A 26,895-nucleotide genomic window follows, 5' to 3' on the forward strand; every position below is an offset into this window, starting at 1 on the left:
ATAAGGCTGAAAAAGTTTTTTATTTCTGTAATTTACACGCAATAGAACTTTTTTTTCCATTAAACCGCATTTATGAGGTCAGCCGTCTGATGACGAGTCACAATATTCTCTGTAATTCCTTATAAAAATTTTGATAGGAACCTCTGCAGGGCACTTCACATTGATTTTTTTTGGACTGTGCACTGGAAACATAAAAAAGGTCTTTCTCAAAATTTTTAAAATAGCCGTTTTATAAATTGATGATCAAGACTGTTTCCCAAGACTTTTCCAAGTATATTATTATGTGATAAGAATGGAATTGCGTGATGGCAGCAGTTTGAGCAAAGCCAACAACAAGAGCGACGCAAGCTGTCGATACTGAGCACTTAATGCAGGTTTCCTGATTGAGCTGTTAGCCAGTCAGTCAGTCACAGCTTGGAGAAGTGTTTTCTTAGGTTTTCCACTCTGATGTCCTCTGAAGCCTCTCTGCTGAGCCGAGAGCTCTAACAAACAGTGCTCATCAACGGGGTGTGCACACAGACACACTTCACTGTGTCACATCAGGATGAAGTGTATCAAGGCTGACAAAAATGTGTGAGATTAGAAGCTTTAGAGTATTGTCCATGTGGGGAGACATAGGGACCGAATGGCTCATGGGAGTTTAAAGTCCCTCTGAGCAGTTTGCAGGGGGCACACAGACAATGTGTTGTTATGCTGGCTCTGAAGTGTCATCCCAGAAAATGGAAGCTCAGGAGATGAAAGAGGATTACAGGAAAGTGTGTGTTTGTGTATGTGTTTTTCGTCTGCATGGATTAGACGCCATGGAAAGCGGCTTTGTCAATTTGAGCATTTATCTTTTTGTCGGAACTTTTCCTTTATGTTGATACAAGGTGATAGAGTGCAATAAATTACCTCAATCTGTAGCATACACTCTGATGTGACCTAATGGGAAAGGCAAGTGCACAAACACAAAGGCAGTGCAGTTCCTGCAGCGCTTGCATGTAAAATGTGCATACACAGTAGATGCTCAAAACAAAACACACACACACACACACTCACACACACACCCACACACACACACACACACACACAGCTGTCACTTATGCCAGCTAGCAGTATGGGGTAATCATGCACTGTGTTAAAACAAATTGAAAATCAGTGGCAAGTGTTGCCCCCCTGAGCAAAGGCAGAAAAATGCAGAGCAAGGAAAACAGCATCGAAAAAGTATGACAGTTAATACACAAAGCAATAGAGCATCAATGTGTGTGTTTGTGCGTGTAAGCCTAGGGGATATGTGAAGGTCTCTGAGCAATTTCAGTCCTGGACCAATAATACAAAGTCACTCTGAGCCGCAGTCTTTCAAACTGAATGCGACACTGCAAAATGTTACACTGTAATGTGGTAAAAATGAACAAACACTACCAATAGGTAGTAAACAGAAGTTCAATCAGGTTATTGGCTTTTATATAAGTAATCAAAGTCACAATGAGTATATTGTGCACACATGTTCAATGAGGTACAAAAATGGGAAACTTTATTTATTTTTCTTCTGCTAAACCACAACTAGAAGATGCAAATCTTTGGGTGACCGTTTTTGAGTCTTCGGAATCATTTTGAAACTATTCCCCTAAAATGACATACATTGCCAACAGATATGGCATCTTTCAACCATGGCTAATGAGCTTACTTACTCTGCATATAGAGGTTGAGTTTTAGTTTTTACCTGAATTCTAAGGTGTTCATTACGGCAGTGTCAACAGAAGTTACACAAATAAGGAAAGAATATTCTTAACACACACTTGTTTTCACATAAATAGTCAGGAGAGTGTCCTGTTTTTCTTCTTTTTTTTGGCAGTACCTGTCATAGTAATCCTCATAGCTGTCTTCCAAGTCCATCTCATTGCTGCAAGATGAAAAAAAATAAGAGAAGAGAGGGAAGGGTTAGTAAAATATTTGTCAAAACTGCACACTATGGTTCCAGTATGTCAACTTGCTGCAGTTACAATCACTTCATCTGGAAAGATTATAGTGTTCATGATCTCCAGCCGAGAGAAAAAAAAGCAGTGGATTTGTTCTGCTGCAGCATCCAAGGTGAAAAATCCATATATACTGTCGCTCTGAACGCACGCATCACCTCCATGCGTGATGAGGGAAGCTACGAGGCAGAGAGAAAAGTGACACTAAGCCTGAGTGAGATTACATTGTGACGTGTCAGACCTCAGCATTCGTCCCTAATGCCTGCACATCGTAGCTAATAATCCCTCATGTTGCTACCTCGCTGACTCTTTGTCCTTTCATTCAACCAAGGTGCCTTCTTCTTGTACATACCCAACATCATTCTCTATTACTCATCGGTTCCATTCCTTAATCCATTCTCAATGCTTTTTTCGGATTTATTCCAACACAAAATTGAAATTCAGATCATCTTCCACAACCCTAAATTGAATGAGCTCCAAATTGTTTATTGCATATGCCCACATTTGTTTCTTACCTTTGCATGGCCCAAAATGTGTTTCCTTAAGTATGTGTTGAAAAATGACTTCATAATAGAAAAGCAGAAGTATAGTACAGTATATAGTAGTGTATATTACAGTAGTAGAAAGTTTTCGTATATTTGTATTTAAGTTTTTTTAACTTAGAGAAACCATATTTGAGATGATGTTCATTCATTATAGATATTTTCTGTCTCTTTAAATATGCAATTGAACATGATTGAGATTGGTATCAACAGTATGCAATGTAATACTACCTATGTGATGGCAATACAAGGTCAGCCTCCAATTTGACTGAGGCGGGGACAGCTTTTGCGAATCAACTGAGTTACATGGATTAGCCAGTTAGTCATACAAATATTGATCATGTTGTCATTGCTAAATATTAACCGAATCTGTCCGATTTTGTAAGGAAATATAGCAGACAGTAAGAGCCGATGTAAGAATAGTACCCTGCCAGTCTTAACTTTATTTAATTCATTTAAATAAATATGCCATACATGTTAGAAATATTTGTCAGAGAAGACATTTGGTGAATGCTCTCGGGTGGGTTATAATTTTCCCTTGACTATGACAAGGAGAGAACAGTACATATTGAATGGATGTAAATAAGATTTTAATAGTCTCGACATGTGACACATTCCGGAGGATTCCATTGCCACTCATCAAAATGGCAACACATGCTCCAAAAGTAAATTGGTAAAATTGTGTTATTTTTCTAGGATGCCTCGACATATTTTGGGAAAATAATACACTCCCAGTTTTTGCCATCTGCTTGTGGGAGGCTTTGGGGGAACGGACTCTCGGTGGAAGACTAGCAAGATGTCAATTTTAATGTTAGAAAAAGAAGGGCATGCCATCACAATTACACTTGAGCTTTCACGTTAGTAGTAAGATCCTAGTTGCGCTCATGTGCATTTGGAAATTGCACTTTAATTATGTTCTCCACTCACAGTGGCATTTGTCTGTCTCACAGCAGATGGCTTCCTATGCTCTGGAGAGAGGCAGCCACAAAATAATTCAGAATGAGAGCTTGTGGCGAAGCTGTGCACTTGCCAACATAAAGACCATGTCATGCTGTTTCAGAGCACGTTGTCTGAGATGGCAGTCGACACACTAGTTTTCTTCCAACTAAATTTGGCTCTCCTTAGAACATAGAACATTAGCAGCTCTTTATTAGTCGCCTTCCAGCCTAACTGTGAGGATAAAAGACAAACAGAATCGGAGTTTGGTTGTAAGATACAGATGAATAATATTGGGGATATAATTTCTGGAAAATGTTAGAACTGTAACACACCCTCAGAAGGGGGAAAAAATAAAATAGTAATGTCTGAATCAATAATGAACAGAGAGAGGTTTAGCGCATCCCAGATTTGTACAGCGTTTTGTTAAAATCTTTAAATGTGTTATGGCTAATCACTCACAATGTACAAAGTAAAGCCATTACCACTTTGCAGAATGAATAAATCCAGACAGGTAAAATAGAAAATAACAACTATTTACACTCTCTGAGTGGGAGGAAGCTACTTCTCCAGCTTGACATTTATATCATATTTTTCCATATGCTTGTTTACATTCATATTTGCAGCAATAATTCATTTCTTTCATTGGGTATTAAGTATAACAATTTAAATATTTATTTAGCCCACACAATAATACTTTAACTAGAAAGCTAAATTCAAGTTATTGAATGGTTTATGAAGTCTACTGCTTATTTAAGCATGTACAAATCTAAATTCTTGCACTAAGATTAATACCAAGTAATGTTGTAATATGAACAATTGGTACTTTGCAATGTCGCCCTGAATAATTGTGTCAACTTAAGCAAATTCGACTGATGACACAAATGATTGGCTTACTGACAGTATATGACATCATTAGTTGTGAAAGCCTGAATATTAAAAAGAAATTTGAGGATTTGTCATTAATCTGAGGTCGATAAGACATGTCATTGGGTTAAAATGACGACATGACAACTAACAAGTTTTTTGGTGGAATTCAATGAAGACAAATTCTTTGCAGTTAGCCTATTTAGAGTGTAATTACCTCTGAAGTGAGCACTTTGGTGTTTGGGTGAACGGGTGTTTGTTTGCGTGGCTGTGTGTGTGTGTGAGAGAGAGAGAGAGGAACAGACAGAAAGAGATGGAGGCAGGGTCACTAAAGGCTAATTAATTTCTTTTCATAATTTCTCAAGTGCCAAAGCAATCCATTAGACAAGGCTGGCTATAAATCATCTGCTCCAGTGTGTGCATGTGCACACAGGCTTGTGTGTGGTACATGTGTGCCTTTACAACTAAAACACAGCAAGTAAATCTGTGAAAATAGTTGCTAATAAATGTAAAGCCTTTCCATATGTGATCAACAATTACCAAAATGAATCAAAGTCACATATAATTTGATGAAAATGATCATGATTGTGGACTCTGCATATATAGATATAATAGCTATCAATGCACACAAAATAGACAACTGTATATCCACATTAAACATCCTACTTTGTAACAATATACTTCATTTGAAAGCCACTCTAATCAGCAGCAGTTGTTGGGTCAATGTTGAGACCAATTTTAGTCAATCCAAGATGCAACTGGCAGTTGTGAACTGTCACAATCACCCAAGGAGTTTATGCTTGCTTTAACTGAATTCCAACAGTTTCCTTTAAAGAAAAAGAAGTCAAAAACAATTGTTTCATTGCCTTGGTAAATGTGTTGGGCACTAAAGCATGACCAAAAGCCAGATGGGGAAACTACTCGACCGTAGAAAACACAAATGTTCTAGACGTTGTCAGTTTGCTGTGAATAACCATTTTTGAAAATATGACATTTTGCGCAGGGAAAATCGTTTATTTCTCAGTCCAAGAAGGCTGGCTTAAATCAGTGAACTGGTAGCTTTAATCAAATGATTAGCAAAACCACATCTGACTTTTGGTTGAAGTCCCAGTGCTTTTAATTCAAACGTAACTTTAAAATCAGATCACACTTTCAAATTGTCTAAGTACATTTTAATCCTTTTAAAATGTCTTCACTCACTCCCATTTACAATAGCAGTGATGACCCATGTTAAAAAAAATCCTAATGTATCGCACTCCATTTTGAGTTACCCAGAAAATGTATCATAGACTTTTAAATACAGTGCTAAGAGTCAAATTCTGTCTGTGGCAATGGTGGTAAAACTAAACACTTTTATTTCAAATCAATTCTTTTTCCAAGATACATGCTTATTATTTCCCAAGGGTCTATTTTTAAAGACGGCAATCACCTTTGTTGCTCCTTTAATCATTGACTGTAATCAATACTGTATAACAGCAGCATGTAATCTTCTCCTCAATGTTCAATTTTTGTTCAGCTCACCGTACCGCGTCGTGTGGTTGTGTGTAAGTCTGTAAGAGGTCCATGTGGTGATTTACCACTACAAGGCCATTGAAGTCAACGAGAGGAGCTCATAAATGCATCAAAGTTGGATTACAGGCTACAAGCCATTCATCCATCTTGTGATAAGCACTGCACTTCCGATTGTAATCATTTCTCCTGTTTTTAGTTTATGTTGCATTCAATGTCGGACAGCACATTAGGTTTGATTGCAACCCCCGTGTTATCGTAAAAGAGGAGCCGGGGAACTTTACTCTGATGGAGTGTGTCAAAAAGGCATTGAAAGGTTGAGCGAGGAAAGATGGAGCGACAGAACCAACGCGTCAGACAACACACAATACATCAGAGTGCAGGGAGACTCAATAAAAAGTGGCGGGCCTGAGAGTGATTGCTCCTCTCTTTGCCCACCACACAACACACTGTATCTGGCTTGTCTCCTTTGATGCCAGTGGGTGTGTTCACTTGATGGTAAAGCCACACTCAATTGGCAGGTGGATAATAGTAGAGTTGATGGAGTGAGAAAGGATGAATGTGCCATATAAGCTAGAGGCCACTGTTACCTACCTTTGTATTCATGGAAACGACAGTAAAGGCCACATCATGTTTTTCTTTCTTAAATCTAAATTTATGCAGGAGCTGCGCGTTGAACTGATGTTATGATGATGGCGTGAACCCTAAAGGGGTTTGATTAGTTTGCTTGATTGATTGAAATCATCCATCATCAGTGAAGCACCAAAGGAGCTCAGATTTAGACAAATTTGGCAAAGTCCACAAATACATCCAGCCAGAGAATTACTTTAGGTTATGTATTATGTTTTATTTCAGAGCTTATACTTTTACTTTGAGATTTAACTAAGAATTTTCCAGCCCTAAATCAAACCGGCAGAAATGTTACCAGGCTATTATGTGCTTGGTAGTTTAGCAACCAGTGCCAAATGTCCTCAAGTACCACTTGCCAGTGTTGAAGTAATGTTATAATTTCTGTCATTTTCTGAGAGTCATTTAACATGACTACCATTTCAGATTGATCATTTATTCCATGTAACGTCTATTCTACATACCATTAATCAAAATACTGTGTTTTGACTAGTGCTGTCACTTGGTACATATTCTTTCAAAACGGTAGGGACTCTTATTTGTCTTTTATCCATTGCTCATATCTTTTGATGTGGTGATTTTTAATTGAGCCTGTTCACACATTGACACGCTCAAAAGAGAAATTACTGGTGGATGGAAAAGGGCTTCCATAGGAACATGAGGATGATGAGCACAATGAGCTGGGTGAGTCAGATTCTCCCACAGCTGTTTGGGCGTGGCAATTCTCCACTGATACGTCCAGGATCAGTATGGTGAAGCTGAGGCGTGGCACAGTCTGGTATAATTCCTGCCTCACTGGTCTTATAGTCTGAGAATGTTTGTGCTGGAAAACATGAGTGTACCGGTGTTTTTAGCAAAAGCCTGACCACTCAAATCCTTGGCACAAATTAAACGTACAAGTGTATATTCCACTTCCCCAAAAGGATATAACACAAGGACATGCACTAGATATTAATTTGCAGCTTTAAAGCACCGGGTTTCCAATATTTTAGAGCTACTTCTTAGTTCATTGACAGGAAACAAAGTATTGTTGCAAAATGGAGGATAACAAATGGCATTGAGAGAGGAGACTGTTAATGGCTATGGATTGTCTAAACAAAAGATTAACATAATCCACCTTTCAAATCTGACAGGTGTTTGCAGTGATTACAAAACAAAAATCCTTTATATAAACTGCTCCTTCTGCACATGGGCAAAAGTCCACTGCCAAGCGAATATTGAGTGTGACGAGATCCAGTCTGGTTTGAGTATAGGAGAAGCCTTGCATCATAAAAACACACACAAGTATTAAATAAAAAGGCCAGACGCTACACTGCGCTTCAGGAGTTCAAATATTATGTTAAGATAATTGGAAAAGACATTGGAGTCATTTTATGCTACCAATCGTGTATAGCGTTAAACCTCACACAGTAGCCCAGGCAGCTGAATTGGCAACAATGCCAGAGACGTTACTTCATTTAGATGCTAATGATGAACCATGCTGATGAAAAAACAAACATACTACAGTAATTGGACATTTGACAGTCAGCCCTGTTGAGACTACCAAGCGAGTGACTTAAAGGCTATTTGAACCGGCATTTTTAAAATGCGGAGCATGTGAGAGGAGGCCTGGTTTTGGAATTTACAAGGCTCAAAGGTCATATCTGGCTGTCTATCTCTATGCAAAGATCTTCCAGGACACTTAATGTAAAAGCACAACAAAGTCAAGTACAAGGACATCAATAAAGAGCTACTAAATGACAGAAGTGCATCAATGCCTTTTTTGACTCAGTCCTGTCCGAAGTGCTTATCGTTAAGAAAGGAGGTAGTAACTGCATCAGGGGATTCAGGCTGCATGAATGTGACGATGTCATTTAACGTCAGGGTGAGATCAGGAACTTAAGTTATTTTGAATAAATCTTTGTGTTTGGCTCATAATGTCAATATACTTGACATGATCAGCTGTCTGTTTCCAGCAAATAAATAGATAAATAAATAAATACAACAAAGAGCTAGCATCTATGTACAATGCAAGGGCTTCACCATTTGGGCCATTTCCAGTAAAAAAAAAAATTGACGTCTACCACTGTCTGAGTAAAAGGTTTTTCAAAAGCAGTGATTTGTCACAGTCACTCATTACCAAATAATTACTTCAAGTAATCCCTTTTAATTCAGACAGACAGTTCTGAAAGCGAGATTTGTATAGTTCTAAGATCTCTTGAAGGGCGGCCCGGTAGAGGGAGTAGTTAGCAAATTGGCCTCATAGTTCTAGTTTTCTGGGTTCAAATCCAGATTGGTCCACCTGTGTTTTCCCTCAGCATGTGTGGGTTTCCTCTAAATTGCCCCTAAGTATAGATGTGAGTGTCCCTGGTTGTCAGTCTCCTTGTCCCCTACAATCGGCTGGCCACCGCCTCTGGCCCGGAGTGAGCTGGGATAGGCTACAGCACCCCCCGACCTTAATGCCGATAAAGTGGTTCAGAAAATGAGATGAGATGAGATGAAGGATCTTTTGAATTCTCAGGGAAATTTAACAAATCAATAAAAATGGCTTTATGGTGTCTGCAGGGCCGGATTGTCTGTCTATCACATACCTGCTACATTCGCTCCATTGCGTACAACTATTTCCTCACTATATGCACTAAAGTGTTGAGGCAAATTGCCAAGACACATGCAAGAAGAAAAAGCGTACAGAATGGAAGTGTGGCCTCCTTTGCAACAAAACACCTTTCACTCCACTGTGAAGACTTTGAGATTTTGGCATGTGTCTGTGGGATTCTTTGCCCTTTATGCCACAAAAACATCCCCGGTAGTTAGGTAAGAGATCATAGGTATTGGGGCCCTCTCCAAACTGGTTGATTCATTTGTAACTAAATCTAATCTTAAAATCTGATCGAGAAATAAATCTATATTCTTTTTGCCATATGGTAAATCTATAAATTGGAGGATGCTTAACATATGCATTTGATGCAGTTCTCTGTCATTCATCAAAGAAAAGATACTGAAGGTCTCACAGGGAGCAGTAATTGGAAAATTTTAGGTTTGGGGATATTTAGTGCTAATTAGCTGCATTAGACAGCAGGGATGTGACATGTGACATCCACAGGGCTCCCAGCAACCCCTTCCCCGCCTGTCACACATTAACTGCAAGCAAATAGCGGACGGCAAAGGTGATGTTGCCATCATCAGGCGATGGCTTCCTGTCAAAACCAACCGGTAGCACAAAGTTAGGAGGTCACTGGCAGCTGACCTGAGTAATTAATCTGTTGTACTATTTTAGCTGATGTTGCAGCTTTGACCAAATCCGCTGGTGTCGTAACATTATTGGAGAATGATAAAGTGTAAATTTATATTCGGCAGTGTGAAGTGCAAAACAGCGTTATGACACCAGGCTAAAATGTTATGCTAAAACATCACAGAACACTGTCAGCAACGTAGGAAATGTAAGGATCCTGCATTCCCTTACACTTTCCATAGTGCTTGTCCTTATTAATATCACGGAATACACCTTGATAAGGTCAGAAGCTCTAACAGGAGACATAAGAAGCCACCTTAAACCTTAGAACTATGCGACAGATTCGCTAACCAGGCATTTTCGTCGCTGACAACGAACCTATACCCAACAGTATAAAAGGAGACCATTGGGCACCATTTAAGATATGATTGGGCAAATGATGAGCTCCCTTTTTGAAACAACCTCAAAACATTCATTAATCTCAGCTAATATTAGCTTCCTTACTCAACAACTATCCAGAATCTGGCAGAATCTAGAAGGGCAAATATGTGATGTGATAAAATTATTTGCTTCTGCACCTGCTAGAACCCAAAGGGACTCCATACTGGAAGTTAGATACTGAGGAGAAATATTGACAGACTGAGACTTGAAATATAGACGAATGTAAACAGTGTAAAAGGAAGGTTTAAGAGATTCATCATAAAAGCGGTGAGAAAAGCGATACAGTAAACTAAACTAAACTAACAAACACAAAATTAAAACTAGTTAGGACTAATCACGAGAATAATGCAATTGTGCTTGGATTTGCCACAAGGGATATGCATACAACATGTTTGTTATTGTGATATTTACCACTTTTGTGAAAAGATTGCCTTTTTAGTGTGACATGAATATTAATTCTCCCAAACCCGAAACTCACTTCAATAGTCACACACTCCCTTTTGTTAACCTCCTTCAATGATGACAGAGTTTTTTGCCATTCTGGGCCATGAAAAAGCCTCTCGCAGCATTCTAAACACCTTCAAACATTCACGTCGTTTCCATGTGCTTCTGCATTTTGCCATCAAAATAAATTATTTTTCTGCATGCCCTGGTTCAGCTGTCCTCTATTCACACGTGCTGCTGGCGGGAATAACTGAAAAGTGGCAAAGTAAATAGAAAAAGCTGGCATTTTGACCTCAATTTAGGAAGATGAAATCCTAAACATTTCTAAAAAACCTGAAGAATATAACTTGAATAACTTGAACGAAAAGAATTATATTACTGCTGATGCAAGCCGGAAATGTAATGTGTATGCGTTGAGTTCTTAACGAGCATTCTTTCTTATATTGTTTTGTTTGAAAGCACTTTTGAACTGTGGCTTATGTCGTTTACTTTTTATTAAGCCTGAAGAAACAGCGCTCCTCAAAGCTGACTCACCATCTAAATGCAAAGTATTGATTGCCTTTTCTTAAGTCCCACACACAGACTTAGTGAGGACACATTGAATGTGTTAAAAGTCATTAAATGCCTGAGGGCTCTAATGGCAATATGGGGGAAATGGACATGTCTTAAGGTCTGGTAAACGTCTCTCTCACTCTCCCTGTTTTTTTTAAACGAGTGTTGGAGTAATGAGTGTTGATGAATGTGTGCACAGCGTTGCCTCTCTGTGGTACTGAACACGGGGGTTCATGTACATTTTCCTTGGGTACAATCAATCTTTGTGCAAGTGTTTGCGGGCGCGTGTGCATATAGGGTGCAGGCTCACCCTCTTGCTACCCCGGGGGCTCTGAGCCCATTTCCTGTTGTGCGGTGTGATAAGTTTCCCTGTCAGATCCTCCCAGCACCACTATATTTCTGATAAGCTCCACTGCTAGTTTTCCCGACCTCTGGCACAGAGATCAATTTAAGATTGATTCGGAATGCCCTGCTGGGCCAAGCTGGAAGATCAATTTGAGATGGATTGTTCCCGCCAGGGGTGCTGATGACACGCTGCGTACTGCTCACTTGCACCCCCTCCCCTCCCTCATTTTGCTTTTCTCACCCCTCAATTTCCATGACTGTTATTTCTATTGCTCACTTCATTTTTTCCTCCCATATCTACTCCTTTCAATTGTTTCACACTTGCCCCCTGCACTGCACTCCATCTATCTTTTACGCCTGACACCGCTCTTTTATTTATGCTACCGCCCTTACACTTTCTAACACCTGATTCTCTTGTCTTTTTTTTTGCCTCCCTTGTGGGCTAATCAGTTGGGAAAGAGATGACTTCATTAGAAGGGTAAGGAGTCTAGTGATAAGCCGGTAGGATAGCATTGCTAGCTCATCTGAATGGATGCAGAATTACCTTAGAATCGAAGGTTAATTGAAGTTTATTGATGGTATCATTTTTTTTCAAACTAAAAGTAGGTGCGATTATGAATTTACAGTGGTGATCATAATTCCAAAACTCTCCTATTTCATAGTAATCTATCAACAAACTAGATAGAGATTCATTTAAATTATTCTAGTCTTACAAAAAAACAATTCATTAAAAAAAATTGTTAAAACATCTACAGAGTTAAAACTTTGACAGTTTTAATTTTGGCAGCATTAGAGTTTAATAAGAACAATGACAGAGGATGTTGGGCTTTATAAAAGAATGTTATAATGACATTTAAATGGAATCTAAAGAAAGAATAGAATATAATTAATTCCCCAGGGGGCTATAAAATACAGATGAAGACAATCAAACATGTCTTTTGCACTAAATGGTGTTAATATGAATCATTTTTCCACAAAAAATACATTTACAGTCTTTGCTCAATTATCGTGACTTCACTTATCCTGAATTCACTTCTTTGCAATCTTTTTCTGTTATTAATCATTTAAAAAAAATATTTTTTTGTTCATAAAACTGTGAAAAACCACGCTGAAACTCATGAGCGGAAGCCACTCAACATTGAAGGAGAAAAAAAAGGTCGTTGTAAGAGGTGTGACCCTACTTCGCGATTTTTCAATTATCAAGGCCATGTCTGGTCTACATTAACCACAATATTTGAGGGATTACTGTATGTTGTTTGTGTGCCTGTTTACATTCAAATACCATGCTTACAGGGTTATAGCAGCATAACGTGACATGACATGATGCTATTAATTAGCCTATTTATAAAGTTTTGCATTGCCTATTATTTGCTTGAAGACATTTACAAATGACAACACTGCTTTATACTAGTTCATTATATATATTTAACTGTAAATTTCCATATTTTTAATATACAATTTGACAAAATGTAAACTGATCGGCGATGAAGCCTCTTTTTTTTTAAAGTTGTGGTGATTAAGTAATTTGCAATGCACAACTCTTGTATCTCAAATTTATATTCACTCATCAAAGTAAAATAAATGGATGGGTAGTGACCCGAATCCACATTAAACTTAAATTCAGTCACTCGTGTCTCAAGCCGCAATTGGGTATGTGACCTTCTTACTGTAACACTTGTTTAATTAGCATAAAAATCATGTCTGGATTTAAAGGTTGTTTGCATGTTGTGGCATCGCATGACACACACTTTGTTACTTCATAAAATGACAGAGAGGGATTTTTGCCTTGGCAACAATAAGGCTATGACAAATCAGAAAATGTTCCGTTTCTCCAGGTGGAATAGCTTCCCCTCCATATCACCTTCGCTAAGCTCCAAACTGAGTTTTGACCTTATTTCTGCTGCACATCACTTCTACGTCATATCAATGGCTTCTTCATCTTCTACGAGCTCCTTCACTGTTGCCATCGCTGCGGCTCAGTATAAACAGCAGATGCACACACCTCTACCTATATCTCCCTCTGCCCCGTTGACCTTTTCTGCAGCAGAACATCCACCTGCGACTGAGCTGACCTTTACCTTCACTACAGCCCACACGTCGTCTCTAGCCGGGAAAGGACAACGGGCAGAATGTCATAGCGTTTGTGCGAAGAGGGATGGCAACTAAAAAGACGGGGAGGAGTTGATTGCTGAAATTTAAAGAAAGTGTAGAGTTGGCTTGGGTTTGACAGCTCATTTGTTGTTATTTTTTCCCTCTTCGCAAGCAAAGAAAATATGAAATGGTTCTTGTCATCCTCTTGAAGAGGGTGCCTGAGAAGCCCACAGGCATCTGTTCGCTGTAGAGACCTGAATTGCCATGGTTGTTCAAAGCTACTTCAAAACAAGTATGTAGGAGTGAGAGATGCATTAAATCCTGAGCAAATATATTGTACATTTAGAGTGCAAGAGTAAGGTTTGTATAATGTGGATTCATTACGCCATTGATGCTTTTGATATGATTTTCTGTGTTATGCAGAAAAAAGAAAAGGAAATCATCACCTACGGATCTTTCGTTCGTTCGTTCATTCATTTGTCTTCCGTAACTCACACAACAACATTATTGAATAATTTGTTTCCTTTGAAGAACTGTTTGTTTTAGAACATTTAGTTTGGATATGATTTTTAAAAACACCTTTTTGGTTTTCTTAGCCCTTTCAAGGGAACTTTATCTAAACTCCTTTAGGCGAAAAATAAATAAATCGGTAAAGCCATTTGAGACATGAACAAGGGTGAGGTAAATGCATGTACCTTGACTGTTAATATAATTGAACACTTAATTCTCCTGTGGATCAGTATATAAAGAAAAAAATCTTGGTTCTGATGGTGGCACTTAGAGAGCGAATGATTCTTTTCGATGTTGCTTGTGTAAAAAGTTTGACTACGCTTGCTTTGTGTAATTATAATTGGTGTTATTTGTGAGGCTTTCAGTGCCTCTTTGGCATTTGGAGCATAATAATGTCTTACCTCATCAAGTTGGTCTTCACTTGGTCGATGTTTTCTCTCAGAATCGTGCTTGTTATTTTAATGGAAACTTTTTTCAGACAAATGAGCTTGTGATTGACTGCATGTGAATGCAGTAGCACACTATTTTCCCCAACAGATCGAGCGCAATATGCACTTGCAGTTATATATGAAGACATTTTATTCCGCGCAAACTTCAAACCAAGAGTCATTTGTTGTTGTTGTTTTTTACTTCGTCTCTGATCTTGAAAATATGATGAGCTTTAAACCTGATGCAGGACATGAGGTATTGCATAGTTAGTTAAATGGAATTCAGAATGTTCAGAATAAAACCACAAATATACTGGCCTTGGTACTATAGGTAAGGCCATAAGAACTGGAACAAAACCATATCCAAGGAGAGCAATTTTGTACTGCACTATTCAGCCAAATCCCTCCACTGTCACAATGACACAAACCTCCCAAGACTCTTTGTATAGTAAGGACAATGGGCAATAGATTTCACTTTAATTCGCAGGGGTGGACTTTGCCATTTTTTTTGTGTCTGCTACAAATTGTTTCTCCTGGGCTTTGCGTTGTGCGATGTCTCTAAAAAAAAAAGTCTGTTTTGGGTCATGATTGTACAACATGCAATAGTAGTGAAAATCCAAGCTACTAATAGCCAGTATGTCCTGGGATTAAGCAGAACAGCCATTGCAAGACATTTAAAATTCTAGTTTTATTACAGCCAATCCGATGCGAGTATCTCAAGAGTGTGGGGAGGGCCTATTTTCTTAGCTACATTTTACCTGTTTTGAGAAGGAGCACGGACGTGATGTTCAATGATTGTCCTTACAAGGAGTGACATTTTAAAACCTGTTCAAACACTATTTTTTTCTCCATCATCATAGTTCAAAGGATTTTGTGATTTACAGACTGAGATTTTTTGAACAACCATCTTTTACAAAATGGTAATTTATTCTAGCTCATTTCTTTTCCTTTCACTCATTCTTTAAACTAGGCAATTGCTTGAGTCCTTCTGGCATCTGCCCATTGAAATCAATAGAGTGTTTCAGGTTATATATGTCATAAATAGTGAAAAAGGTTATCTTTTACATTCGGATTCAGAATTATTTCAGCAATTTCTATATTTTTGCCCTAAATGAACACAAAAGCATTATACTCTATGCTACTTAAATAGTCTATTCATACTATTACAATTTGCGGTATATGTATCTAACTTCCAATGAATAGATTACAAAAATATTTATAACTGCTTAAAATGTTTATTTAATGATCTCTGGAAAGCAATATGCATTAATGCCTATTAAAATGCAAAAATGTGTGGCACTTTATGTTGCGGAACAAAAATCATCTTTAGATTTAAAAATATAACCAGTGCTTCTCTTTGTTTCCCTCATTTCTTGCTGATATCTTTTGGGAGTACGTCTGATCCACACCATTTAACATAATTTGATCAAGATGTAGAAAACAACTAAAAGTGTAGCAGCTTCTGTAGGGATGTGAAATGAGGAGCGGGTTGTCTTGTTAACTAAAATGCAAACAAACGGTTGAAAACAGCAGGACATCCACACTAATGCGTGATTGATGTTGATGGACGCTTATGATATTTTTCTCCTATTTGTTCATTTTTCACTTAGTAATCATGCAAATGTGCTTTTTGCTCAAAGAATCAATCACATCATTTTGCATATAAATTGTTTTTTTTTTTGTTATTGCAAGCAACAGCACATTTCATTTTCCTATTTAAAAACATAAAACGGAAAACTCAAGCTCGGCTCTCTCCTTTCATATAAATTCTTTTTTAGTTCTGTCAGAACACATGGCAGTCTCAGCTGTTGTGTGACAATCAAAGTATGTCACCAAAATATGCAGCGGCAGATTGATTGATTGTTGTCCAGACCAATGGATTAACATCACTCTTTCTTCTTTGATTTTCCCAATTGCCGCTCTTTGTACTGTGGGCTATCTCTGTCGATTTTATAGATGTGAGCCAGCCCAGTCATTGACTTGATGTGTTGAATACAAGTAATTTGTCAAAATTCTAAATAAGTGGCAAGCATTACACGGAACACGCGGAATAAAGAAAAAAATGTGACTCTTGAGCTGCAAAGAGATACATATTACACTTCAAACAATTGGTGCGCATACTTGACTATCACTGTCATTTATTTTTATTATGAGTCACTTTTTTTTCTCTTAGTAGTGATGCCCATAAAGCTACATGGGGTTAAGCTAACATAAACTCTTAAAGCAGTGTTTCTCATATAGTATGGCGACGCAAAGGGATAGCTGGGAGCTTGTGACTTAAAAAACAGACTTTTGCTTGACTAGAATGAAATGTCATTGCACATTCACTCCCTGTTTCGTATCAGGCAGGAGGAGAACTATTGCTCTTAAAGCTGTACGATCTTATATCTGTTTTATACAGTAACAGTACGTAATGTCTGCCATTATATTAGCCTGGGATTTGTGACCCTCTCAGGGGGAACATGCATGATGATTCATCCATCCTACTTTCCTTAAACTCTCATTTCATCTCATTTTCTGAAATGCTTTATCCTCATTAGGGTCGAGGGGGTGCTGGAGCCTATCCCAGTTGACTTTGGGCCAGACACGGTGGACACCCTGAATTGGTGCCACTCAGCCGCCAGGCCGCTCCTACTTAACCTCTCTAAACCTTACAGCAGATGGGCATGCTGCATGTCTTCCATCCTAACTTACAGCCCTTTATAAATGTCTCAAATAACTCAAAAATCAATAGGCAAAGCCAAATTCTGAACAGCAGAATCCTCTCCTGTTCTTGTCTATCATTGAAATAAAAATACAGTGGAATGCTGGTCCACATGTTTCCTCGTTGTCAAAATAGGAATGGCATTCATTATCCTTAAAGTGTGGATGCAAAACAAACATCTAGATCCTATAGCCAGGCATACCCAGCACACAGATATTTAACTCCGGGGTTTGCAAACCACGGCCTGCTGGCCAACTGCGGCCCACTGCCCAGTTTTTATTGGTTTGCAAGAAATGGTGATAGTATTATTTAATATAGCCCGCACAGCCTCACGGTTCAGAGAACGAGGGTTTAATGCCACTTTCCTGTGTGGTGTTTGTATGTTGTCCCCAAGCTGGTGGAACACTCTAAATTGTCCTAGGTATGAGTGTGTGTGTGTGTGTGTGTGTGTGTGTGTGTGTGTGTGTGTGTGTGTGTGTGTGTGTGTGTGAATGGTTGTATGTCTCCTTGTAACCCGCGATTGGCTGGCCACCAATTCAGGGTTGTTGCACTTCTCAGTTTCCACCACATGAAGCTAGTTTTTAACAGTGCCTTTCGAATGGCTCATGGGTCAAAACCTGAGAAAACAATAGAATTTCCAGAGTTTGTTTGTAGATGAATAAATATGTTTTAAAAATCCTATGTATAATTGATTGAGCTATGTTGGACATTTTCTCCTTTTAACTTTCAGGTACTTCACATACTTTATGTACAGAGAGATGCATTTGACAAACTAACACGCACACACACAAACGCACACCCACTTCTGGCAGCTGAGCCTACCTATACAATACTAGACTTAGCTTTTTGTAGTGGTGCAATGGAGCTTACTGAGGCTGCAACAGCATCTGGCCTGTGAAACATTGGCTCTGCTCATCACTACTTCCACAGCTGGGTCCTGGTGACCCGAGGGTGCCATGGAGAGTGTGTGCACTGTGTGAGTGACTGACAGTGAGGACACATGGACAATAAACAAAGACAAAAAAATTATATTGTCACTTAGGCTAGTGCAAATGGCCAGTGGGGAGAGATTTGGAAAAGTGGCAATCAGGGGAAAATTGGGGAAAATAAAAAGATATGATTGAAATAAAGGTTAAGTGATCATTGTGATCTTTAACTAGCCTGCAGTTTGGAGTCACAACAGGATGCTGCAGTACTAGAGTGTGAGGTGTTGTTTGTTGACAGGATAATCTAGGCCACATGCTGTGGTATCTGCCTGTATGTCTATTTGTTCAGAAACAGAAAGACGGCACACTTTGTAGTTCCTGATGTCCCAAAGAATTCTATGTGACTTTTGATGCAATTTCCTTACTTTTCACTTTCCCAACAGAATTTTCATGTTGGGAATATTTTCAACATATTTTTTTCTAAAAATTAAAAATCCTCTCATCATCCCGTTAGGCCAAATGGATGCCACCATTAACACTGGCTATATATCTGGAGATTAAATTTGATCTATTTCAAGGTAGCATGCATAGTTTGTTCATATGAAATTTTAAGATACTTCAAAACTTTGCTTACAAATCAAAGTGTGAATTTCAAAAGACTCATAAATTGGATGACTTCTAAGCTCTGGAACTGCTTAAAATATTTATTTCCCTTAAAGTGTGATACAGGGGCCTACAAGAATGCAATTGGAATGGTTGCTAAGCACTGCGGTTAAGCTAAAACATCCAGAAAGCTGACCTGTTTTGGTCTAACTCTGTGGCATTTCCGTAAATTATCAGACTCGGGCTATATCACGGCTAAGACCTCAGGTGTGTTTCGGTTGTGACTGTTCATTGTGTGTGTGTGTGTGTGTGTGTGTGTGTGTCGTGTGACTAACCCCATTAATGCATGGCCGCGCACCGTTGAATAACTACATGGAGGAATGGGCAAATTGAGTTGGTCGGGGGTGTTAAGGATGGGCTGAGACTGGGTGACAGATGAGGTAGCAGCCTGGCTGGATTAACGGCTCAAAATTACACGTTTGGGATATAGTGTAGCATGTTCCCCCTGCATTATTTACAGTGGATGAGACGATAGGTGATGCCAGCCTAGCAGAGCAGCATGGAATTGTGCTGACGGGGATGCCGAACTGTCTTTAGTTTTTTTTTTGGGTAGGGAGTACCAAACACCAAACATATGCTGAGTCCCAGTCCATTGGAAGCACAGAAATGCTAATGGGATCTGTTCATTAGGCTTCAGGCAAATAATTTCTTACATATGCTAATATTATTTCCCTTTTAATGTTTTTTTTCCTGATCTTTTTTGACTCAGGGGTGAATGTCCTACAATGTATTTTCAAAGTGTTTAAAAGCACTTACAGCAAAAAGTTAGTTTTGTCAACGGTCATGATTTTCAACTGGGTTATGCACCAGGTAACTAGAACACTCCCATACTGCTGACATAAATGAGCTTGATAGGGCTGTAATCTTTTTTATTTATTTATTTAGTAGAAGTAGACATGTTTTTAGCCTCCTTTGAGTTTTTACTTGTAAGTCTTTGGATTTCCAGAAAAACAAAATTGACTTTCCACTGGAGTTGCAAGACTTGTACACACGCGTGCGGACTCACATTCACAAGTACACAAATCAGGCCTAAACTGTTCTATTTACTGGCAAGTGTGCACAGTTATCCTGTCTCTGTCACTGTATTCAACAAGCAACTATAATGTGTAATCAGGCTTTATCATATGGTTCACAGCATCAGCAGCTAAATTAAAACCCTGAATAGTGTGGACAGCACCTTCGGCTAAAATCAATAGGATACTACATACTCAGCTGATATAAAACATTAAGAAATAATACCACATTGATTGGAATGCAGGTGGTGCAGCCATTGAATTGTTGATAAAGATTTGTATCGGTAAGTGTACAAGTGTGTATGCGTGCATGGTTGACACTCACCCATAAGTGGTGTTGCTAGCCCGTTTACTTGCTGCCCTGGAGCGACTTGACTTGAGGTCTCCACTCATATTCGTGTCTGCGAACATGAACAATCCATTAACTTCATACTGACACACTTAAAAAGACATCACATAGCACATTGTAGTTGGAAATTGTACAGAATACAAATGTCAAAATATTGGGCGATTCTACGGTTTCGACATGGCGACTCTTCAGGGAATAAGCCAAAAATCCACTATTGGGTTTTTATAAGATTTTCTCTCTTCAAAGAAATATTGTTTTCTGAGTTTTTTTCCGATAAATGTGAGGCACCCTAAAATTTGGTAAAGACAGATAGCAATCAGTGTATATATCATACGCCCAAAGAGACATTACTGTCTGATGCGTGTCACAATATCAGGGGTCTCCTGGTATGTCCATCAATATTATAGCTGCTATTTTTTAAATGATGTAAATAACAACACTCTTAGCCATCATTTAACAAGGTAATGATAAAAGCGGTTGTTAAGTCTGTCAGGGGTTGTCCTTCACATTCACCTCATACCACTTACCATTGATTAGGCCTGCAATCGTGAGCCAGCTGTTCATCTTTTGTTTTCGCCCCCTGCCATTCACATCATTGCAATCCATCTTTGATCATTGTCTGCCTTTTCATTAACAAATACACTTTTGAGAGCGATAACATAATCTAAGTAACAAAGAGCCTTTTTCAGTTGATAGCATGCCAACAAACCCGGTGTTGACATCACATGGCACATGATGCTCTCTGCTGTTTCTAGCTTTGTCTGGATTTTCTAAAAGACTTTAGAAAACGGGATGATGAGAGGAGAGGAAGACATGGACCGATGGGTGCTGAATGGAGTGTGACTAGGCCAACTGCACATACGCTCATACAGTGCAACACTCAAATGGCTGCGAGCTACAATTAATTAAGGTTGGTTTGCAAAAGTGTGTACAAAAACACATGTCTATGCCTTTACCCAGCACAGCAGCATTTACATTTAGTACCACATGAGGCTTTAAGCAGGTGACTTGCTGGGTGACTTTGATTTTTCTTTTATGGAGAATAAGCTTTGCTGACATCTGAGTCAGAGGTGTATGGAGATGACTCTTGCTTTAAAGAGGTCAACAGCAAATAAACAACAATTATGGCATTGCCAATGCAAAACACCAATCTAGCTACCAAGGTCAAAGTAGTATAAGTAAAAAAGTGAAACCCAACAAACATGATGGATGTATTTATAAAAACAACAACAACTAACCTCGGACTAGGATTTGATCCAGTCTGTTAGTTTACTTTGGGCATGAACAATGTCTTGTTTGTACCCCAACATCGCAATGCGCCCTCTGCGGATACTCGCACTTTGTTTGAACATTTATATCTGACTCAATTAACAATCGTTAAGGTCTCGTCAGGATCTAAGTGTGGTGCGGACAGCCTCGGCTAATAGAAACGAACTGTCACATCCACTTGTTAAGGCTTCCCTTTGATGTTGAACAGCTTCATTTTGGTGCCCTTTATTGGTAATCACGCTTCTGAGCTGCACTCGCTGTAAACCCGGGGCCGGCGTGCCGAATTAATCCAAAGAGACAATTACAATATGTGCGAACAGTACATTTCTAAGGTTGCTGCAGGATAGACCTTGTTCCTAGCTTTTTATGATGTTGTGTTCAAAGCTTTCGTTACAGAAACCTCATATTCCTCTTAGCATGGTGACTGAGTAAGCACCGCTTAAAAAATTATATTTCAGATTTCTTAAAGTTGTTATATCATACACTCTAAATTTCCCCTAGTTATGAGTGTGTGTGTGAATGGTAGTCCGTCTCCTTCTGCCCTGCAATTGGCTAGCTACTAATTTAGGGTGACCCCTGACTTGTCAAGAAAGCCTGCTGGGATAGGCTTCAGCACCCCCCGCGACCCTCGTGAGGATACGCGGTACATAAAATGAATGAATGAAAAAAAGTTATATCAATTGCTAGTTCACGAAGATGGAGTAGAAATGCTAGGCTTGGCAACATCAAATTTCTCAAGTTATATCATTTAAATTATTAATCATAAGTGGAAATATTTACTTTGCATCAAGCCCACATTTTCCTTTGACAAAAAAAACTTGTATAAAATCGGTCATAGGTTATCCCATATTGAGTGGGTAGACAGCTGTCTAAGGGACTTATATACATAAAATGTTACTAAATGTGATGATAAAATTAGAATATACTTAGCCCAACACTAAAATCAAGTAGGCAAGGATTTATTATCTTTAAACTAATTATCACATACACGCACACAGTCATTAACTGAGCAGGATGTGGGACAGGCCAAAATCACATATTCCAATGGGGAGAACAATATAAAAGATTTTTTTACACCAATGTTAAACCACCCCCAAAAGATGTCAGTTTCATTATTTTGTAACGATTTGTTGCTGTTATTCTGATAAGGACACACAAGCAATTTGGAGCAATGTTGACACTTTGGTAATTAGGTAATATTAGATTAGATCTAGTAATTAGATTTGGTTTATGAGTTAACATGCTGAGATGTTAGTTTTTGCTTGAGTTATGTCTTTTTAGAGAAAACAACACTCCATGTCTCTCTCCATATTTAATTGAGACCCATAAACTCCAGAATGCTTGTTCTGCAAGGCCTATAAACATTTTTTTTGAATCAATCATGGCGATAATGCAGTGTTGCTTTTGCTGTTAGAACCGCACTAAAATTAAGTCCGTTTACGATGGTAATATCAATTCAAAATTGTGCGTGTGTTTTCTACTCTTGTCTTTAAATAACAAATGTTCTCATAATGGCTCATTATATGTCAATATGAATGGGTGGAAATTGTTCCATTACATCAGTTTTCTATTAGTACATTGTCTATTTCTGCGATGTGCATATGAATGTTTTAAAACAGCAATTTCTTAATAACACTATCAGATACCAAGTTTAGAATCAATTTTATTTATTTATATTTTTTTACCTACTCTAGAGCAAAAAAAAAATCTAGTCTGGGAATTTGTTCAATAGTACCCTTCATTTGATTTACCTTTACATTTAAATGTTTTTTTTAGATATATGATAAAAAAACTTACACACTCACTCACATATGCACTAATCCATAGATAGCTAAAAATTGCTGCTGCATGCTTATTAATTTTTGCACTTTGAAGTCAGTGATGTTTGGGAGATTAAATAATAATATGATCAGATGAAAAAAAATTAGACTTATGTTACCATCATAATTATCTTCCTTGCTTCATGTTTCATGCATTGGTTAGAACGTTTTTATTTAATCATTTACATAATTCCCAATTATCTTCTTTTGTAAAAGGAGGATAGAAATAGCATTTGTTCTGACTGACCCAAATATTGTTTAGTAGTCCCACTTACACAGTCATTGTGTATACAAAGTTCTACTATTCATTACAGCCAGTACCCCCCCAAAAAGAAAAATAGACAGCCTCATAAATTACCTTTGGAATCGACTTAATGAAGATGAAAAAAAAATCGTTTTTACCTTTAGCTCCGCATCACAATTACCGTAAATTTGCTAAAACTCCAAATCACTGTGGATACTATCACTACTATACTACCACTTTAATGCATTCAAATACATTCATTCATTCATTTATTTTTTTGAATCGCTTTATCCTCACTAGGTTCACAGGGGTGCTGGAGCCTATTCCAGCTGACTTTGGGCCAGAGGTGGGGGACACTCTGAATCAGTGGCCAGCCAATCAATCGCACGGCACGAATCGCATGGCATGAGAAGACGGACAACCATTCACTCTCAAACTCATGCCTAGGGGCAATTTAGAGTGTCCAAGCATTCAATTATATATAATTATTAAAAAAAAAAATATTTAGACATGTTCCGTATAACCTGTTAGAGACCGCTTATTAAAAAAATCCTAATGGTCTTACCAATTCAATTTGATTTGAAGGTTTATTGTAAAGAATTTGTTCAGATAAAAAGACCCTTGTGAGAAAAGCACTGTAAACACAAAAGAATGCATCCAAAAGATTCAAGACTTAACTTGACAATTGCGTTATTTCTTACTCGCTTTGTGAGGAGAGCGCTGTTCTTCAATCAAAGCAAAAGTTGTAGTCGTGCTCGCAAAATGTGCTCGCAATTGCCACTCACTCTTTATTGTGATGATTTTTCGAACGGAAAGCTTTGATTCCTCCCTTGAGCAGCTCTGGTACATAATCTACGTAATTAACATTGCAATGAGCCTTTAAGCACAGAGAGCCTGCTGACCTTGCCAATGTTAGACACAGGTTGGCTTACAGATCCACCTAATATTTACCATCAAACTCCAAATCTTAACTGATGAAGTGTCAAATCCCAGTCCAATTAAATCTCCGGGTATAGTATGAGCAATTCAAAGAGAGATTAAAAAAAAAAAAGAAGGACTGATGGTTTTAGAGCATTAAACTAGGGGAAAAAAAACAAATGAGATTCAGATAAGAGCTATCTACTCTACCCCCCACCAGCCCCCCCCTCCTCTCTGATACAGCAATACATGCAAACATTCAGGAACACAGGAAAGGACATGCAAGACACAAAAAGGATAAAGATATACTCACATCTCGGGCTGGACAGGGTCATAACAGAGATGCGAAACAAGCGGGAGGCTGAGGTAAAAGATGCTCACTGAGGACCGCTTGCTTGTGATGCTGACTGACTGCTGAGATACTACTGAGTCAGTATCAAGCCAGCCACAGAGGCACCACTGGGATGTACCAAATGTTTGACTCTGGCAGGGGTGGACAGGGGTAAACTAGGTTTCTCCATTAGGGAGTACTGGCTGAAGTGCTGAGGTTGTACGGCTTGTTTTTTAGCAACAGGAGCATGGATGAGAACACTACTCACTTCTGCTGAAGTCATATACACACATGGACAGTAGAACCTCTACTTAATTGGATGCAGAACTTGTTTTGTAACTTGTTTTTTTTTCATCAATAGAGCAGTATTTTGCGTTCCAATTGTGGAGAAAACCGACAAAAAACACACAAATAGAGAACGTGATAAGAAAATGATTTAATGTATTAAATGTACAATATATATATATATATATATATATATATATATATATATATATATATATATATATATATATATATATATATATATATATATATATATATATATATATATATATATATATATGCTCAGACGTGGTCTGTTGGTGGAGGGCGTTTGATGTTTCATTAAAGTACTTGGAAGGTCAAATCAATTTTTCAAATAAGCAAAAATGCAAATGGAGTCCATTCATTTCATGGTTCAGCTGTTGCCATCATTAATCTTTTTCATACAGTGCTACCTCTACTTACGAATGCTTCTACTTACGAAATATTCAGGTTAAGAAAAGCAATGATGAGGACAAATTTACAATTAATTAATCATTGGATAGGGTCCAGCACCTGGGACCCTTGTAAGGATAAGCGGACAAATTGAATTTCAATTTGTCCATGAATAACAGAGGAATAGCAATTTTAGTAGTATCTTAACCAAAAAGAAGAACAAGGAAGGAGCGAGGAAAATGCATAAATGAATAAACATTGCTTGTTATTCAGCTTTCGCACAATGACTAGTAGAAAAAACGTTCAAACTAAGATAAAAGGAATTAACAAATTACTGCCATTTACGAAGATACATTTTAAATCCATTGGAGCGGGGAAAACGTATAGCCTAGGTCACTGTCTGCCTCATTGACTGACATTGGTGGTGATCGATATTCAATCTGAATAACTGCTGCCATCCCTCCCAGTCAAAATCAATTGGATCTCTATAAAGACATCTTGCATTTTGATCATTTCCAAGCAATTTGATCTAATGCATCTGCATGCAGAGTATTGTCATAGACCAAATTCAATCTGTAATCCAAACCAGTGGAATAACTGCTACATGTGCTGGCTCTGTTTAGTTGGCCTAGAGGACACCAGAGGCCTTGAATCACTCATGTGGAGCTTTCATGTTTAATTAGCTTATTTAACTTCCTAGAACAGGCTAATACCAACTTTAATCTAAGTCTACTTGAAAATGATTATTACCTTGTTCCACACTGCACTTAGCCCTGTCACTAGTATTGCCTTATTGAACTGATGGGTCTTGAGTCACTTACACACATGCTGTCCACTTGGCCCTAGGCCTGTAATATACATTAGCAGATTCAAATTACATATTCGTACACCCACACATGTAATCGCGCACACACAGAATGTAAAACTAAAGCACAAACTGTAGAGAAATGTATACATTGCATAGATAGAGTTTTCATAGATAGTTTTTTTTAGCATCTTTTATTACTTGAATTGCACATGGTACCAGCTTGTGTTAAGGTAAAAAATATACTTTATTGTCAATATTATAACTTCCAACACAGTCCATGCATCCATTTTTTAATAATGCTGATCCAGTGCAGGCTACTACTAGGGAGCCAGAGTCCATTACAGCTGGCCTGTGATGGCATGCGTAAATTATAAAGTCCATTTTGCACTGCATGCACAGTTTGGTGTCAATCACCACAACACAACCAGAAGGTCGTTAGCCCCTCTCTAGCAAACTTCCCCCTCGGAATGCTAATTTGGGTTCACTTAATTTATAGACGGACCCACTCTATCAAAATTACACAATGTGATACAAGATCAACTTACCAATCAAAGAAGGAGAGCACACTTTTTTTTTAAAATACCCAGGTCAGTGTACATTTTGTGACTTATTCAAAACAAAATGTCAGCAGTAACAAAAAAATGAATTTGGAGAAAACAAGCGAATACTTTTTTTACACACAACTTTTACTTT

General features: G+C 38.2%; 2 protein-coding genes across 4 annotated transcripts in view; one reads left to right on the top strand and one right to left on the bottom strand.

The window, feature by feature from the left end:
• Positions 1-24,810, bottom strand: part of LOC144194838 (heterogeneous nuclear ribonucleoprotein C-like) — a 29,246-nt gene extending 4,436 nt beyond the window's left edge. Inside the window, exons 1-3 of the mRNA XM_077714167.1 lie at positions 24,678-24,810; positions 20,090-20,165; positions 1,838-1,882 (exon numbers count right to left, since the gene is read on the bottom strand). Coding sequence (XP_077570293.1) covers positions 1,838-1,882; positions 20,090-20,165; positions 24,678-24,699 — 143 coding nt within the window. The 5' untranslated portion in view covers positions 24,700-24,810. The remainder of the gene's footprint in view (positions 1-1,837; positions 1,883-20,089; positions 20,166-24,677) is intronic.
• LOC144194588 (fibulin-7) overlaps positions 1-26,895 on the top strand; it is a 59,442-nt gene that overhangs the window by 7,791 nt on the left and 24,756 nt on the right. The window lies entirely within an intron of this gene.

The sequence above is a fragment of the Stigmatopora nigra genome, chromosome 3, assembly GCF_051989575.1.
Source record: "Stigmatopora nigra isolate UIUO_SnigA chromosome 3, RoL_Snig_1.1, whole genome shotgun sequence".
Classification (NCBI taxonomy): Eukaryota; Metazoa; Chordata; class Actinopteri; order Syngnathiformes; family Syngnathidae; genus Stigmatopora; species Stigmatopora nigra.